We start from the raw sequence: 14,607 nt of genomic DNA on the forward strand, positions 1-14,607 counted from the left end.
GCTCATTGCCCAGAACACTAAAGAAAGATACATTTAAATAGGCTGCAAGATATCAATGATGGTGACTTTCCCAGAGTAGTTTGCCCTAGAGATCATAAAATCACAGTGTTAGAGTTGGAAGAGACCTTAGAGGTCATTGAGTATAATTCCCTCATTTTACAGATAGAGAAACTGAGGTCCAAAGGGATTGAATGACTTGTCCACGGACATACGGCTATTAATAGTTGGAGTCAAATCCAGGTCTTTCTGGATTCCAAATTCAGTAGTCTACCTCCTAAGCCATGCTGTCTTATCTAGTCCAACCGTTTCATTTTCATAGTTCCAAAGAATTCAAGGTCATATTGATAGTAAGTGTCACAGCCAGGATTCAGACCCAGGTTATCTGATTCTAGGACCATGATTTCTTCCACTGTGACAAATTTCCTGCCTTCATCGAGGACCTGACTTGCTGGAAAACAAGGTGACCAGTCATGTCATGAGAATGGGAGACAATAAATGAGTAGCCTAAATGGCACATTGTTAACTCATGACATTACAAGAATCAGGAGAGAAAGCTGCTAGCCTGGGTGATCCTCTTGGAGTATTTATAGAAATATTACAGGATAGAAAGACATAATGTGGAGAGTGCACATCACAGAAGCATCCTAGTATCTAAGTATCTGAAGTGTTTGATCTGCAGGGTGGCAAAGGTGATATTGTCATCTCATTGGGAAATTAGCTGAAGCTGCACCTTGGTTCATATAATAAAATAACAGTCAAGATCACATCCCATCCCATTTCAACACTAAATTTGAACATGACCCTGGGAGAGGGTAGCTGCAGTTTGCTCAGGGAAGTCGGGGACCAAAATCTTGAAAGGAATTCTGCAGTTGCAAGCTGGTACCTGACTAATTTTTTTCTCTCCTTGTTGAATTGTTTAGGAGCAAATGTGAATGAAGGCAAAGAGCTGGATTCTCCTCTTCATGTGGCAGCCAGGAACTCCAGTTCAGACTTGGTTCATTTGCTGATAGACTTTGGAGCAGAGCCGCACTCAAAGAATGCGGAAGGCAAACGGCCGGTGGATTTGGTTCCCCCAAATAGCACCATAGCACAAGTATTCTCCCAGAACGAAGGTGCCCCTGCTTTGTTCCAATCTAGGGCCTATTACACTTAGAAGCTTCTGTGCTGTATATAGTGAGAAGAAATCTTTTTACTTCTATGAAAGACTGTTCATCATGCCTCTTGTGGGGGGAGGGGTGTCAAAGTATAACAGATTTAAATATTAACCTGAATTCATGTTCAGGTTAGTAGTCACCAGTGCAGCAGCTAGCCTCACTGGTGATTCCATACTTACACTGAGCCTGGGCATCCTGTGTGGGCTGGTTCCCCAGACCAAGTGGTACAATGGAGACCCTGAGGGGATGGTGGCCTTAGGGTGACCATGGGAATGGGAAACTAGTTCTCCATGGTCTGGGGGGGGTTGGGGGAGTGGGGGGACAAAACCCATGTCAGCCAGATCTCTTCCTCAAGGTCTTTATTATGGGCAATAATTACATACAAACATTAATTTAATAGAATTCTGGATAATGGACTGTCTGGTGATAATATATAGGTACAGGGTTCTATAGTGAAATAAATGAGTGGAGTCAAACATTCATAGACTCAAATATTCAGAGCTAGAAAGAACTTTGAAAACTCATTTAATCCAGTCCTTTCAATCTGCTTATGAGGAAACTAAGGCCAAAATATATTAATGGCTTGCTTAATTTAAGAGACCTACATTTGACTCTTGGCTCTCGAAGACTTACTTGCTCTATAACTTGGGGCACTTATTTAATCTCTCTGAGCCTCAGTTTTCTGTAAAATGGGAATAATACTTTCATTACCTACTTTGCAGGATTATTTTGTGTGCCTTTAGACCTGTAAAAAGTCAAACTATTATTATTTGAATCAGCCTCTCAAATAACTATACCCTCTACTCCTACAGGCCTAAGAATATTGGGAATTAAGGAGAATGGTTGGGGCATCTTCTGGTCTGATGTGTAGACAACATCTGAGAGAGTTTATGTGTAGCTTTAAAAGGCAGGGGGATCAAAGCTCAATTTCCACTTTTCCAATGCTCTCATGATCTGTATTGTATTGTAGGAACTGAAGTGAATTCTAAGAAGCCCAGTGAGAAAGGACTGTTCCTTCTTAGGATGACCCTGACCTCCTAATGCCATTTCAACCCCTAGCATATAGTCATTTCTCTTGCTAGAAATCGAGTATCAACTTTAGCCATAGGGGCCTGAGTTTCTTCAGCATTTTCCTCTTCCCCTCCACACCTCCATCTCCCTTTTTAGTGCCTTTCTTTTTCCCTTTTGTCACTCTTTTCTGTCCATTTTCCCCAGGTCATGGTGCCCAACCACTGTCTCCTGCTACTATGGGTCTTGCCATTGTAACACTCTACTTAGACCTGCATTAGCAAATCTTGCTTGTTTTGCATCCCATTCCCTCAAAGCTCTGCTTTACAGCAGGGGTTCTTAACCTTCTTTTTGTTTGTTTTGTTTCATGGTCTTCTTGGATACTCTGGTGACACCTATGGACCGTTTCTCAAAAAAAAGTTTTTAAATACCCAAAATACATAGATTTATAAAGGAAACCAATTATGTTGAAATGATTATCAAAATATTTTTTAAAAGAAATTTCATAGTACCTAGGTTAAGAACCTCTCCTTTGCAGGGTTTCAATAACAAGTTCAGTAGACTAACTGATTTGTACTGATGAGTTCATAATGTACTAATGAATTAATCTATTTTTCCCAGGTAAAATGCTTGCTTTATTCTCATTAAATCCCCTTCATATAGTTATTAAATTGTGTTTCTTTAACACTTTGATGTTTGTAACTTCATTTTTATTAATCCTTTTTTGCATTTATCATATTCTGTCAGTACGGTGTTGAAACCTAATCTCATTAATTTTTTTAATCTACTTCTTGCAACACCTAATTTTGCCTTTACAAATGTAATTAGTATGTAATTCAGTGAATATACATATATGTGCATATATGTATATATACACTTACATGCCACACATATGTGAACATACATATACATAAAATACACATATACACACATATGTATGTGTATAATTGTTGTTGTTGATTTGCTTCAGTTGTATCTGACTCTTCATGACCCCATTTGGGGTTTTTTTGGCAAAGATATAGGAATGTTTTGCCATTTCCTTCTCCTGCTCATTTTATAGATAAAAGACTTATGCAAATAGAGGTAAGTGACTTGCCTAGAATCACACTACCGGTAAGTATCAGAAGTCAGATGTGAACTCAGGAAGATGAGTCTTTCTGACTTTAGGCCCTATACTCTATCAACTGTACCACCTAACTGCCTTTAAATAAAGTTGACTTCTACTTATTAGATAATTTTTTCTTACATCAAGCCAAAATATTTCTTTCCCTGTAATTTTACCTGTTACTCCTGGCATTGTATATAATAGAAATTAAAGAGGAGAAAAATTTTGGCTCAAAGAAAAAACTTTTTTTTTTTTTTTAAAACAATTAGACCCATCCAAAAGTAGAATGAGTTGCCTTCAGAAGTGGTGGTGTGGGAGGCTCATTTTCCCATTTATTGGCTCAGCAAGTCCTAAGTTTGGGGAACATGGAAACATAGGGGCAATATGAACTACAATACAGTAGCAAAAAGAACTTTATTAAAGCAGTAGAAAAGATAAGGAAGGGGCAAGTAATGCTTTTAATAGCAGATGGAGGCTCTGATAACATCCTGTGGCTTCTAGAGTAGGCCAGCTGGATGGGGAGCTGCCAGGAATACGGGTTTGTTCTGGGTAGAAGCCTCTCTGAGTTAACCAGAACAGGGCTTTATATGTCAGGTTGAGTTCTTTGTCTGGAAATCAACTCAGCAATTGCAAGTTGCACTTGGGTGTTATACAACATATTAAGGACAAATGAGAGAGACAAAGAGAGAGAGAGACAGACAGACAGACAGACTGACAGAGAGAGATAGAGAGACACAGAAAGGACAGAGAGACAGAGAGACAGAGAGAGACACAGAGAGACAGAAACAGAGAGACACACAGAGAGAAAGAAAGACAGAGAGAAACAGAGAGAGAGAGAGAGGGAGACAGACAGACAGACAGAGAAGAGATAGAGACACTGAAATCTGTCTTTATGTAATGAGCTTTCCTGCAAATTCCCCATCTCCAGTGGAGCCTGGATGACTGCTTTTTTTTTCCTTTTTTCCTGAGATGTTGTAGAAAAGAGTATAGATGGGAACAGTTGGCTTCAAAGGTCTCTTCCAACCTTGAGATCCTTTGAGGGAGGAGAAGAAGGAACAATGGATTGGGTGCTAATAGTAGGGGTCACCTGTGTCCAGTTGGACTCAAATGCAAAGCCATTGTGTTCTGAAACAACTAAAATTAGGGTAAGGAGCTGAAATATAGAGAAGTTCTATCCAGCCAGGGCACCAGGAAACTTGATAATAGGTCAGAATTTCTTCCATGATCTCCATCTTTTCATGGGAATTCCTTGGGGGAGACTGTGAGACTGAGGTCATGGGTCTGTTTTTAGTAGGTTTGCTAGAATTAGCTGTATAGGGAGTTTTGGGTGGAGTAAATAAATGCCTGCCCTGCAACTACCAAAGCAAAGCTGTTGCTGGACCCAAGCAGAGCATTTCTCTGTGAAAACTGATGATTTTTTTTTTGCTGTTTGATCACTTTTAAACATTATAGTTTTGTTCTCTTTTAAAAAATTTTATTGATGTTTTGTTTTTACATTTTATTTGCAGATTACCTTTACTCCATGAGACATCTCTTATAGCAAAGCAAAACAATTAAGTAAAATTAATACAGCAACCTCATCTGAAAGTGCATGTAACATTCCACATTCCTAGTCTCCCCCTCCATCTATTTTTTTTCTAATGAACAGAAATCTTTTTTTCCCCTCTTCCATACTATTGGAAGAAAAAAAGAAAAATTCCTTATTACAAATGTTAATAGTCAAGCAAAACAAATTCCTTCAATGGTGATATACAAAAATATATGTCTTATTGTGCCTCCTAAATCCATCACCTCTCTGTTAATAGATAAAATATGTCATCATCAGTCTCTGGAATCTTGAATAATCTTTGTGCTGAAGAATTCCTACACCTTTCAAAGTTGTTAATTTTTATAGTATTATATTGTATAAATTATTCTCCTGGTCCTGCTTTTTTCATTCCTTATCAGTTTATAAAAGTGCCCCAGATGGTTCATTTTTATATTTGTTCTTCTAGTTATGCTTATTTCATTCTTTATCTGTTCATATATGTTTTTGCATGTGAAATCATTTATTTCTTTATTTCTTACAGCCCGATAGTGTTCCAGCATATTCATATTTGTTTTTCTTTTTGTTCAGTCGTGTTTGACTATTCATGATCCCATGTGCAATTTTCTTGGCACATACTGAAGTGGTGTACCATTTCCTTCTCCTGTTCATTTTACAGATGAGGAACTGAGGCAAATAAGGCTAAGTGACTTGTCCAAGGTCACACATCTAGGAAATGACTGAAGCCACATTTGCACTCAGGTTTTCCAGACTCTAGTGGCTCAGGACACTGTGCCACCTAGTGCTCCTCATATTCATCTACCATAACTTGGTTGAATGAATATCATCCCTGTAATTCCAGACTTTTTAAAGCTAACAATAGCATGCTCAGTTTTATACCTTCCTTAAAATCTGGATTTTTAGGCATTAGATATCTATTTCTTTAGTCAACTCTTAGATTTTGAAGGGTCTTTCTGGAGACAATGCCTTAAGCTAAAGGAGTAATTTTAATTGTGGAAATTTAGGTGGTAAGGCAGGGTAGTAGGAAAGATGATCTTGGGCAGGTGTATTCTGAACTTTTCAAATATTACTACCTAGAGAGTTACCTGTTTGTCCTCTGCATGGGATTGACTGTACTGAGGGTCTTTTTAGATAAATGGTGCATGGGAGAAGAAACCAAATGGATGATTATAAACCTCACCACTGAAAGATTTTGCTCTCATAAGCACAGTCAATTCCAAGTAGGTGATGATATCCCTGAAATTTCTGAAGTTTCCCAGGGCACAGGGGCCATATTTAGCATCCTGGCAAAAGCCATCTATGTCATTTTATGGAGGCTGGCAGACCCTGTTCCTTGCTTTTGTACCCTCTCAGTTACAGTTCTCCAGTTTTCCCTGGTTATGCCTCAGAAAGACTTAGACATCATCATCATGATAATATGATAACAATATTTCTATAAATATTGCAAAATACTTTAAAATTTGCAAAATTTGCAAATTTTTACAAAATTTACAAACTTTACAAATAATTTATTTTTTCCTTACCAAAATCCTGAGAGATCAGTACTGTTTTCATCCCCATTTTACAGATGAGTAAATTGTGACAGGTAGGCTCAGAACATTTTTCATTTGTGGCATGCCACATAGCTAACAAAGGTTAGAGCCAGCATTTAATCCCGTGTCTTCTGACCCAAAGTTTAGATGTTTGTTCTCCATACCATGCCACCTACCTCGCAAATCTTAGGTACCTATGTTAATAGTTCACATTTCAGTAGCATCTTAGAAGGCACTGCCACCCTGAGAATGAATATTCTGTGTGAGATGATATTATGAACCCCATTTTAGAGATGAGGAAAGTAAGCCTCAGGGGATTAAAGTGATTTACTCATACTGGTAGTAACAGCTGGGAGGACTTGAACCCTGGCTTCTGGCTTCCATTTCAAGGAACTTTCCACTTTGCCTATTTCCTCAATGCTGTATTTCTGCGTATGGAGTAGCCAGGTGTGAGATGGTCATATTTAAGATCCACCTGTATTTGATTTTTCTTCCTCAGCTATATTTATTAAAGGATCGTAACAAGGGCAATGAAAATGACAATCTGAGTTCATACAGGATGGGGAATAATATCTCCAAACACTCTTACCCTCTTACCTCTTTATAATTAAAATGGGGCCAGGATTGGGCAATATCACTTTACTCTTTCATAAAGTATTAATTAAATCCACAGTCAAAGGACAGGTATGCATATGGGGGTATGCTGGCTGTGTCCAGGCATCGCCTAATATCTCAAAAAAATTTAGCTATTTTGCATTTCCTTTTTAAGTAAAATTGAGGTATTAATTAAAAATTATTTTAGGTTTTTTAATGTAATGTGAATTAAAATAATATCCTTTATGATTAAGACAATCCAGTCAATGTCATCTTCAAAAAAAATTCCCTGGATGTATACCCTAATGAAATGTGTTATGTTCATCTTTGACTGACTGAAAGGTTTGGGGAGAAGGGGTGCTGTGTATGTGTATTAAAAAAAATCCCCAAAGCCTGACTTTCCTGATAGACCCTCAGGCTTCTATGAGTCCCCTTTCCCTCCTTTTTATGTATAAATACACCCCTGGTCCTTGTTAGTCTCATTTTGAATGGTGACAGAGTCTGTAACAGTTCTATTGGTTCACAAAAAAGATCATTTGCTGCTGAACAGAATCTTTTCATCTTTTTTTTTTTTTTTTTGTCGTCTCCCAAATCCCTTTGTTGGAGTGAGTTCCAATGAGGTGATTTCTCAATTGGCTGGAACCACATGAGGAGGCTGTGCCAAGCATTGCTGAAAGTCATGCCCACTGGTTTAACATGGCAATTTCTGTCCCTGAGTATCACCTCCGTCATATTTTCTTCAGGCCATCTGTTCCTCTGCACCTGGGGGAAAAGAAATTAATTAAATTACCACCCACTCTCAGCTGTGTGGATGACAGGGAATAAATTAAGTGAAATCCAGCCATGTTTGGAGAGGGCAGCTATTTTCCTCTACATGGGCTTCACAGAACTTGGATTTTTTTCCTCCTTCCTTCCAAATTTGTCTTCTTCTTTGGTTGATAACTTAATGGATTTCAAAGCCAACTACCACCCTTCCCCCAACCTCCCAATAAACTTTTAGAGAAATGTTTTCTTTGGGGACAGAAAGAATGAGTCAACAAAATCATATAGAAGAAGGCTCCGAATGCTGTCTGGCATTAAAGGACAATAAGGGATACTTTCTGTAATTCATGAATACATTCTTTAAATATAATGTGGTATAGTAGAAAGAGCACTGGCTCAGGAGTCCAGGGGCCTAGTTTCAAATCTTACTCCTGATACTACCTATGTAGCCTTGGGCAAGTAACTTCCTTTCCTTGGGTCTCAGTTTCCTCATCTGTTAAATGAAGGGGGTTGGATTTAATGGCTTCTGATGTTCCAATGATGCTATGAACTGCTATCATGGAGACTTTTAATTCCACCTAAACTTTAAGGCCTTTCTGAATTGGGGGCTTATGGAGAAACTGATACCCCACTTCAATTCTTCCTTTGATTTTTGGATATAATTATTTTGTAATTCTTAAGGTTCAAAATAGAGAGAATGATACTTGCTCATCTCTTGGAACTATCTGAAAGAGAGCACTTTATAAACCTTTTAGTGGTGATTTGGTAGAGAGCTAAGACCCATCAGACCATTCTTGGGAGACTTCCCTGGAGTGTATGACTTGTTTCTTTGATTACTCAGAAGGAATTGTTTCTCGAATTCTGAGCAGAATCTCCCATCTTTCCATCCCTTAGTGTTGAAAGCACACCCTCCACTTTGTGCTGATCTATTGGGTATAACAATTCTTAAATATTTTAGAACATATAATTGTTACTGGGATATAAATAGATTCTATTCATTATACTAACATATTATGCTTAGAGATCTTAAAATTACCTATTCAGCTGTAACTCCGAGTTGTAAAGCTGATTGTGCTCAATTCAATTGAGCTTTTTTCCTTTTAGGGTTTTTTTAAATCAGTTTAAATTGCTTTTTTATTGGAAACTATTTTGTGAGTTGAGCAATTCATAAATTAGTCCCTTTAATTTTGAGAAAGGTTGAGCTTTAAATTGTCTTCTCCCCTTCCTTTCTAAAAGAAAACCTGAGGGGTTCTATGGATTGGTTGAACTGGAGAATGGGAAGACAAAATAATCTGAAAATTCCTTGTAAAAAAAATAGAGTCAATGTAAGATGTGTTTGAGCTGTTTATATTTTGTTAAACTGTAATCTAGTCTGTGCTTTACAGAAACGAATCTTAGATCCGTGAAATCAGGTGTATAACTTACCTTATGGCCTCTTTCTCCAGGGCCTCTGTCTTTGATGCAGATTTGCCGACTACGCATTAGGAAGTGTTTTGGAATCAAACAACATCATAGAATAAGTGAACTACTTCTTCCTGAGGAGCTGAAACGATTTCTCTTACACATCTAAACCTGTTCTTGTTTTCATAAATAAGAGACCAACAGATTAGCATATTAAAATCATCCTTCTTTAAAAAAAAAAAAAAGATGATGAAGACTGTGGGGCGGACTAGTGGCGTTGTTGTTTTTGTGCCTTGTATTTCCAGAATAAAGTTGGATGACGTTGGAGAGTACTGCTTCTTTTCAGTTAGGAAAGGATTCTGTTTGAATTTTCTCTTTGTCCTGGAAAGGGCGGCCATTCAGCTCCGGGGTCTAAGCAATGTTATTGGACTCAGCCAATCTTTAGATTTCAGAGCAGGTTATCACCTACATATTTGTTTTCTCTTTAAGACCACCCAGATGATGACAAATGATTCTCAGTGAATTAATTTGAGCAACAGCCTTAAAATTTGGCTTTTATGAGGTCTTAGGAGAGACTAGAGATTGGAGAACTGGGTACACGCAGGGCAGAGGGGCTATACACAGACATGGATTTGATTCCCTAGAGGGAGGATCACACCCACACATCCAGATACAGTTTGGAGTCAGCCCCAGGTGAAAAGAATCAAGTAGAGGGAGGGGTTCTTGGACCAAGTGGGAGCTGGAGCTAGGTGGAGTCACAACTTGGTGAGTGTACCCAGACCTGTCCAGGGAAGAGGGCTTGACTGGCCCTTGATGCTAAAGTGTTTTCCTCTTTAGGGGGTTAGGGAAAACCTTGGGTGGTATTGTATGACATGGATGTGCTGATAAATATTTAACAACCTGCTCTTTGGTGGTGGTGGTAGGGAATGTATGCATAACACACCTTTAAGTTTAATCTGCATTATTAATATTTTATCCATCACTTTTAAAAGCCTATACAGTCAACAGAATAATAAATCAAGCCCTGATTTATAGAGTTTGCCTATTTCTAAGATGTCTGTGCTCACATTGAAAATTTAACAATTGCCTATTGTGAGCTAGTTCCAACTGGTTCTAGCACATCTAGCACTGGCAATAAATCTGAAGGACTTTATAGGTCCTTCTGAGAGATGGGATTCACTGGAGGGAAAATGGAGTTGCCTCGACAGTTTAAAGATGGGTGCAAGTCCTTGGTGGGTTGTATTTTTGTTTTAGAGTTTTTTTTGGGGGGGGAATCAAGTTAAATGACTAGGGTATATGTTCCATTAACCTGAGTGTTTGCATATAGTTGCTGAAGATTCTTTCCTTTCTTTGTAGAGCCCCTGCATAAGCTAAATTCTGTTATTTTTATGAGAAATCCTGGGTGAAGACATAAGCTAGATTTGTATGAGAATTGTCCAAGACTAAACTTAGTCTGTGGTTTTAAATGGAGCTGGAAGATTATTTACATTACATTGTGTTGCTTACATTAACTCATTTGTCTTTTACGATAGCCTTATGTTGTATGTACTATGGGTTTTATTTTTATTTGTTGTTGTTCAGTCATTTTTAGTCATATTCGACACTTTACAACCTTATTTGGAGTTTTCTTGGCAAAGATACTGGAGTGGTTTGCCATTTTCTTCTTCAGATCATTTTACAAATGAAGAAACTGAGGCAAACAGAATAATATGACTTGTCCAGGGTCATACTAAGTGTCTGAAGCCAGATTTGAACTCAGGAAGATGAATCTTCCTGACTGCAGACCTGACATTCTATCCACTGTGCCACCTAGCTGCTTATTATTTTGTTGTTGTAAGTGGTGATGGTGGTGGTGGTAGTGATGGTAGTGGTGGTGGTAGTAATAGTGGTGGTGGTGGTGGTGGTAGTAGTAGTAGAAGTAGTGGTAATGGTAGTAGTAGTAGTAGTAGTAGTAGTAGTAGTAGTAGTAGTAGTAGCAGGAACAGCAGCATCTTTCATTTTGGTAGGCAATTTAAGATTTGCAAAATCTTTTTTTCCTGAAAACTATTCCATGAGGTAGACAGAGAAAATAGTAGTATTCTGATTTTACAGTTGAGCAGACAGTCTTAGAGAAATGGCTTGCCTAAAGTCACACAGATAATAAATACAGGCCAAGACTCAAATCCAAGCCTGCTAACTACAGACTAGTGTTTTTTCCACTATACTATGACCCCCTGATACCAAGGTATCATGGCTCCTTCCTATTGCCATGGCCAGTTCCCCCAAGTCACAAAAACTGTGCAATCATGATTCCATTGTTTAAACTGAGGCCCTCAGTTGATTGGAAAAGATTTTACTTTACTATTGGAAGACGGAGAATGGTGGCCAGGTAAATAATGCCTGAGTTACCATGTTGGACTGCATTCAGATATCATAGATTCCTGTTACCCATATCCAGGAGCCATTCTCTCAACTTCCACTGGCAATAGCAGGCCATTGCAACTGCAGTGTTTCCATTCTAGGTTCTAGGGGAAGATCTGAGAAGTTGAAGGTGTCTTTTTAATGCTGTCACAAGCCCCCATTAATGGACTTCCCCTATGACATCAGTAAGTTAGCTAGAATTTTAGAAAGGCATATTTACCAAACTAGTATAATAACAGATGTTTGGTATGTTCAGGGAGGATTTGCACCTCTACTTTGAGGGGTTGCTGAACCCTTTTCAGGACCGTTTATCCACCTTTGCTTTCTATCTGCCACCCAATTCTCACCTGTGCCTCTAAGAAGCTGTAGTGTGCAGTAGTAAACCACCTCAGTAGATGGGCTAAATGAGTAATCAACCCAGCTCCAACCTGTTGGTGAGTTAGGAAGATATCTACCCCAAGCATGTGAAGAATGGGTGGATAAGAACAATTTGTTCCAATGGCCATCAAGGTGATTGAAGGAGGCACTGTGGAGCACTTAGAATTGGTCAGATATTGGAGATGCCAAAGTCATCCATTGCATCCTGGACCATTGCTGGTAATCTTGACTTTTGTCCTGCCATCGGACTTTGATGACTCTAGAAGAGAAAGTGAGGCTGACAACTTTGTGCAATTCTGCCTCACTTAAATTCAGTTCATGAGCATTACCTTGTGATATCACTGATCTTTTTTTAAAATGAGGGATTAACAACAATGACATTGGTTGTGGAAGAATTGGTACAAAAACATCCCTCTCCCAAGTGTGAGTATGTATAGTGTTCAGGGGAAAGTAGGAGTAAGGCTAGATGATACATATGACAAAAGGGTCATTCTCAGTTCTTGGAGGTCATTTTTATTGGAGTTTTAAAATGTTCTCACTAAGTATGGTATAACTTCTCAGTTATTATCTGTGTGACCTTTCTTAGATAGATGGCACAGTGGATAGAGCTTTGGCCCTGGAATCAAGAAGACTTGATTCAAATTCAGCCTCAGATATCTCCTATCTGTGTGACTCTGGGCAAGTCAGTCTCTTTCTACCTCAGTTTTCTCAGCTGTAAAATTGGGGAAAATAATAACAATTATCTCACAGGTTTGTTGTGAGAATCCAACAGATAATATTTATAAAGTACTTAGCAAAGTGCCTGGCACATGGTAGGTGCTTAAATGCTTCTTCTCTTCTCATTCTTTCTTCATCACACCCAGTCAACTATCCTTGACTTCCCATGAAGACATGGCTGCCAGTCCCTGACACAGGGATGCTGCTAGGATGCTAATGAAAAGTCTAAATCCTTTGATCTTTTGAAGTTCAAAAGGTCTCCATATACTTGAGAGTTGTTTGTTCTTCATTCTTGAAGCAACAGGTAAGAGGAGAGAGAAGACTGAGGAGGGGGCCAAAGCTTTTGCCCAAGTGTTTCCTTCCCAGGAATTTGGTAAAAAGGCTTCATCATCCCTAAGGTACCAAATGCTCAAAAGTCTGATTCCATACTAGCTCATTAGTTTTGCACATGCTGTGTAGGACATGACCAAGTTCCTAAACCAACTTTAAGAGATTTCTCATCACTCCTAATTTAAATACCACCCATGGATTGATTCACAGACATGTGGGGGTCCTTGTTCATTTTAAATGATAGATGAAGTGGATATGTTCTTACCTGATAGAGGCATCATGGCTAAGGGGTGGGGTGGGATGGGATGATAGAGCGATCCATTGATTCACTTGCCTCCCATGATTACACAATGAAGGCAGGAACCATTGAGAATTATGTATCTTTTATTAAGAAAGTCATTTGCTCTTTGAATTTGCCACTTGTGAAACGGAGAGAGGACCTGAAAATTCCCTATCTCTAGCTCTAACTCTGCCAGTATCTTCATTTCATGCCTTTATTTTGCCCAAGAGTGTTGCCCAAAGGGATGTGGCTCTAAGGAAGGCGAGAACTGATAAATTGTAGTTTTTCACTGGCATTCCTTTTAATTATCCTTATTCAGTCAATTCATTACAGCTCTATAAAGTTGGCCTCTAGTGTAAAATATAAAGCATCATTATGTCTGTCCTTCATCACAGGATGGCAGCTAGCTAACAGAGTAAGTGGAGAAAGTGTTGGAGTTAAAGGCAGGAAACACTGAGTTTGAATCTAGTCTCATATACTTAATAACTGTGGTACCAACCTTTCTCACCCTAGTTTCCTGACCTGTAAAACAGGTTATGATAACAGCACCTATCTCAGAGAGTTTTTGTGAAGATCAAGTGAGATGACAAATATAAAATGCTTTGCAAACTTTAAAGTGGTATCACCACCACCACCACCACCACCACCATCATCATTAAATGGGTCATATTGATAGCACACTTTGTGCAGTGAATATCCATCATTAATATTTTGAAAGAAATATCCTATGTTTATAATATCTTGAACTAGTTCACCTTGTATCTTCCTTATCATAAGTTAGCATCTGAAAACCTACCATCTTTATTCTTTAAATCTATCATTCCTTTCTCACTGTTGACCTCTTCAACCTTTATGAACTATTTGCAAATGTGCTACCTTTATTTCAACTCTCATACAGGAAATCAAACTTAGATAACTGGTTATCAGGCAAAAGTATTTAAAGAGCCGTAGTATGTAAAGAGTTAAAAGGGTCTTAATTAAGAACTGTGAAGTTGTGGTTAAGAAAATGAATAGTTTGGAAGCAAAAGTGATATTTTTATCTTGACTGTTAATTGGAGGTGAGGGTTTCAAAGGTTTATTGTTTGGTCACTTCCAACTCTTCATGACCCCATTTCAGGTTTTCTTGGCAGTGGAATGGTTTGCTATTTCCTTTCCCATCTCATTTTATAGATGCGGAAACTGAGGCAAATAGGGTTGCATAGCTAGTCAGTCTCTGAGGCTGGATTTGAAATCAGGAAAATGAGTCTTCCTGACTGTAGGCCTGACACTTAATCCATTGTACCACCTTCAAAATAGAAAACTGAATTAGGGAAGTGAGTCTTTGATGACAAAGATGGCCTCTGAGAACAGGATTTTTATTTATGGACCATGGCTTAAGATATCAATGCTGAGTTTTGTTT

At 38.5% G+C, this 14,607-nt stretch overlaps 1 protein-coding gene and 1 long non-coding RNA gene across 2 annotated transcripts in view; one reads left to right on the top strand and one right to left on the bottom strand.

The window, feature by feature from the left end:
* Positions 1–9,429, top strand: part of ASB11 (ankyrin repeat and SOCS box containing 11) — a 128,349-nt gene extending 118,920 nt beyond the window's left edge. The window contains exons 9-10 of the mRNA XM_072614324.1: positions 921–1,112; positions 9,147–9,429. Coding sequence (XP_072470425.1) covers positions 921–1,112; positions 9,147–9,271 — 317 coding nt within the window. The 3' untranslated portion in view covers positions 9,272–9,429. The remainder of the gene's footprint in view (positions 1–920; positions 1,113–9,146) is intronic.
* On the bottom strand, positions 7,142–9,211 carry LOC140506770 (uncharacterized). Its single transcript, XR_011968075.1, has 2 exons — positions 9,127–9,211; positions 7,142–7,701 (listed from the first exon to the last, which is right to left on the bottom strand). It is a non-coding gene; the product is annotated as an uncharacterized lncRNA (long non-coding RNA).
* Positions 9,430–14,607: the final 5,178 nt, after the last annotated feature.

Source organism: Notamacropus eugenii, chromosome 5 (genome assembly GCF_028372415.1).
Source record: "Notamacropus eugenii isolate mMacEug1 chromosome 5, mMacEug1.pri_v2, whole genome shotgun sequence".
Lineage (NCBI taxonomy): Eukaryota > Metazoa > Chordata > Mammalia > Diprotodontia > Macropodidae > Notamacropus > Notamacropus eugenii.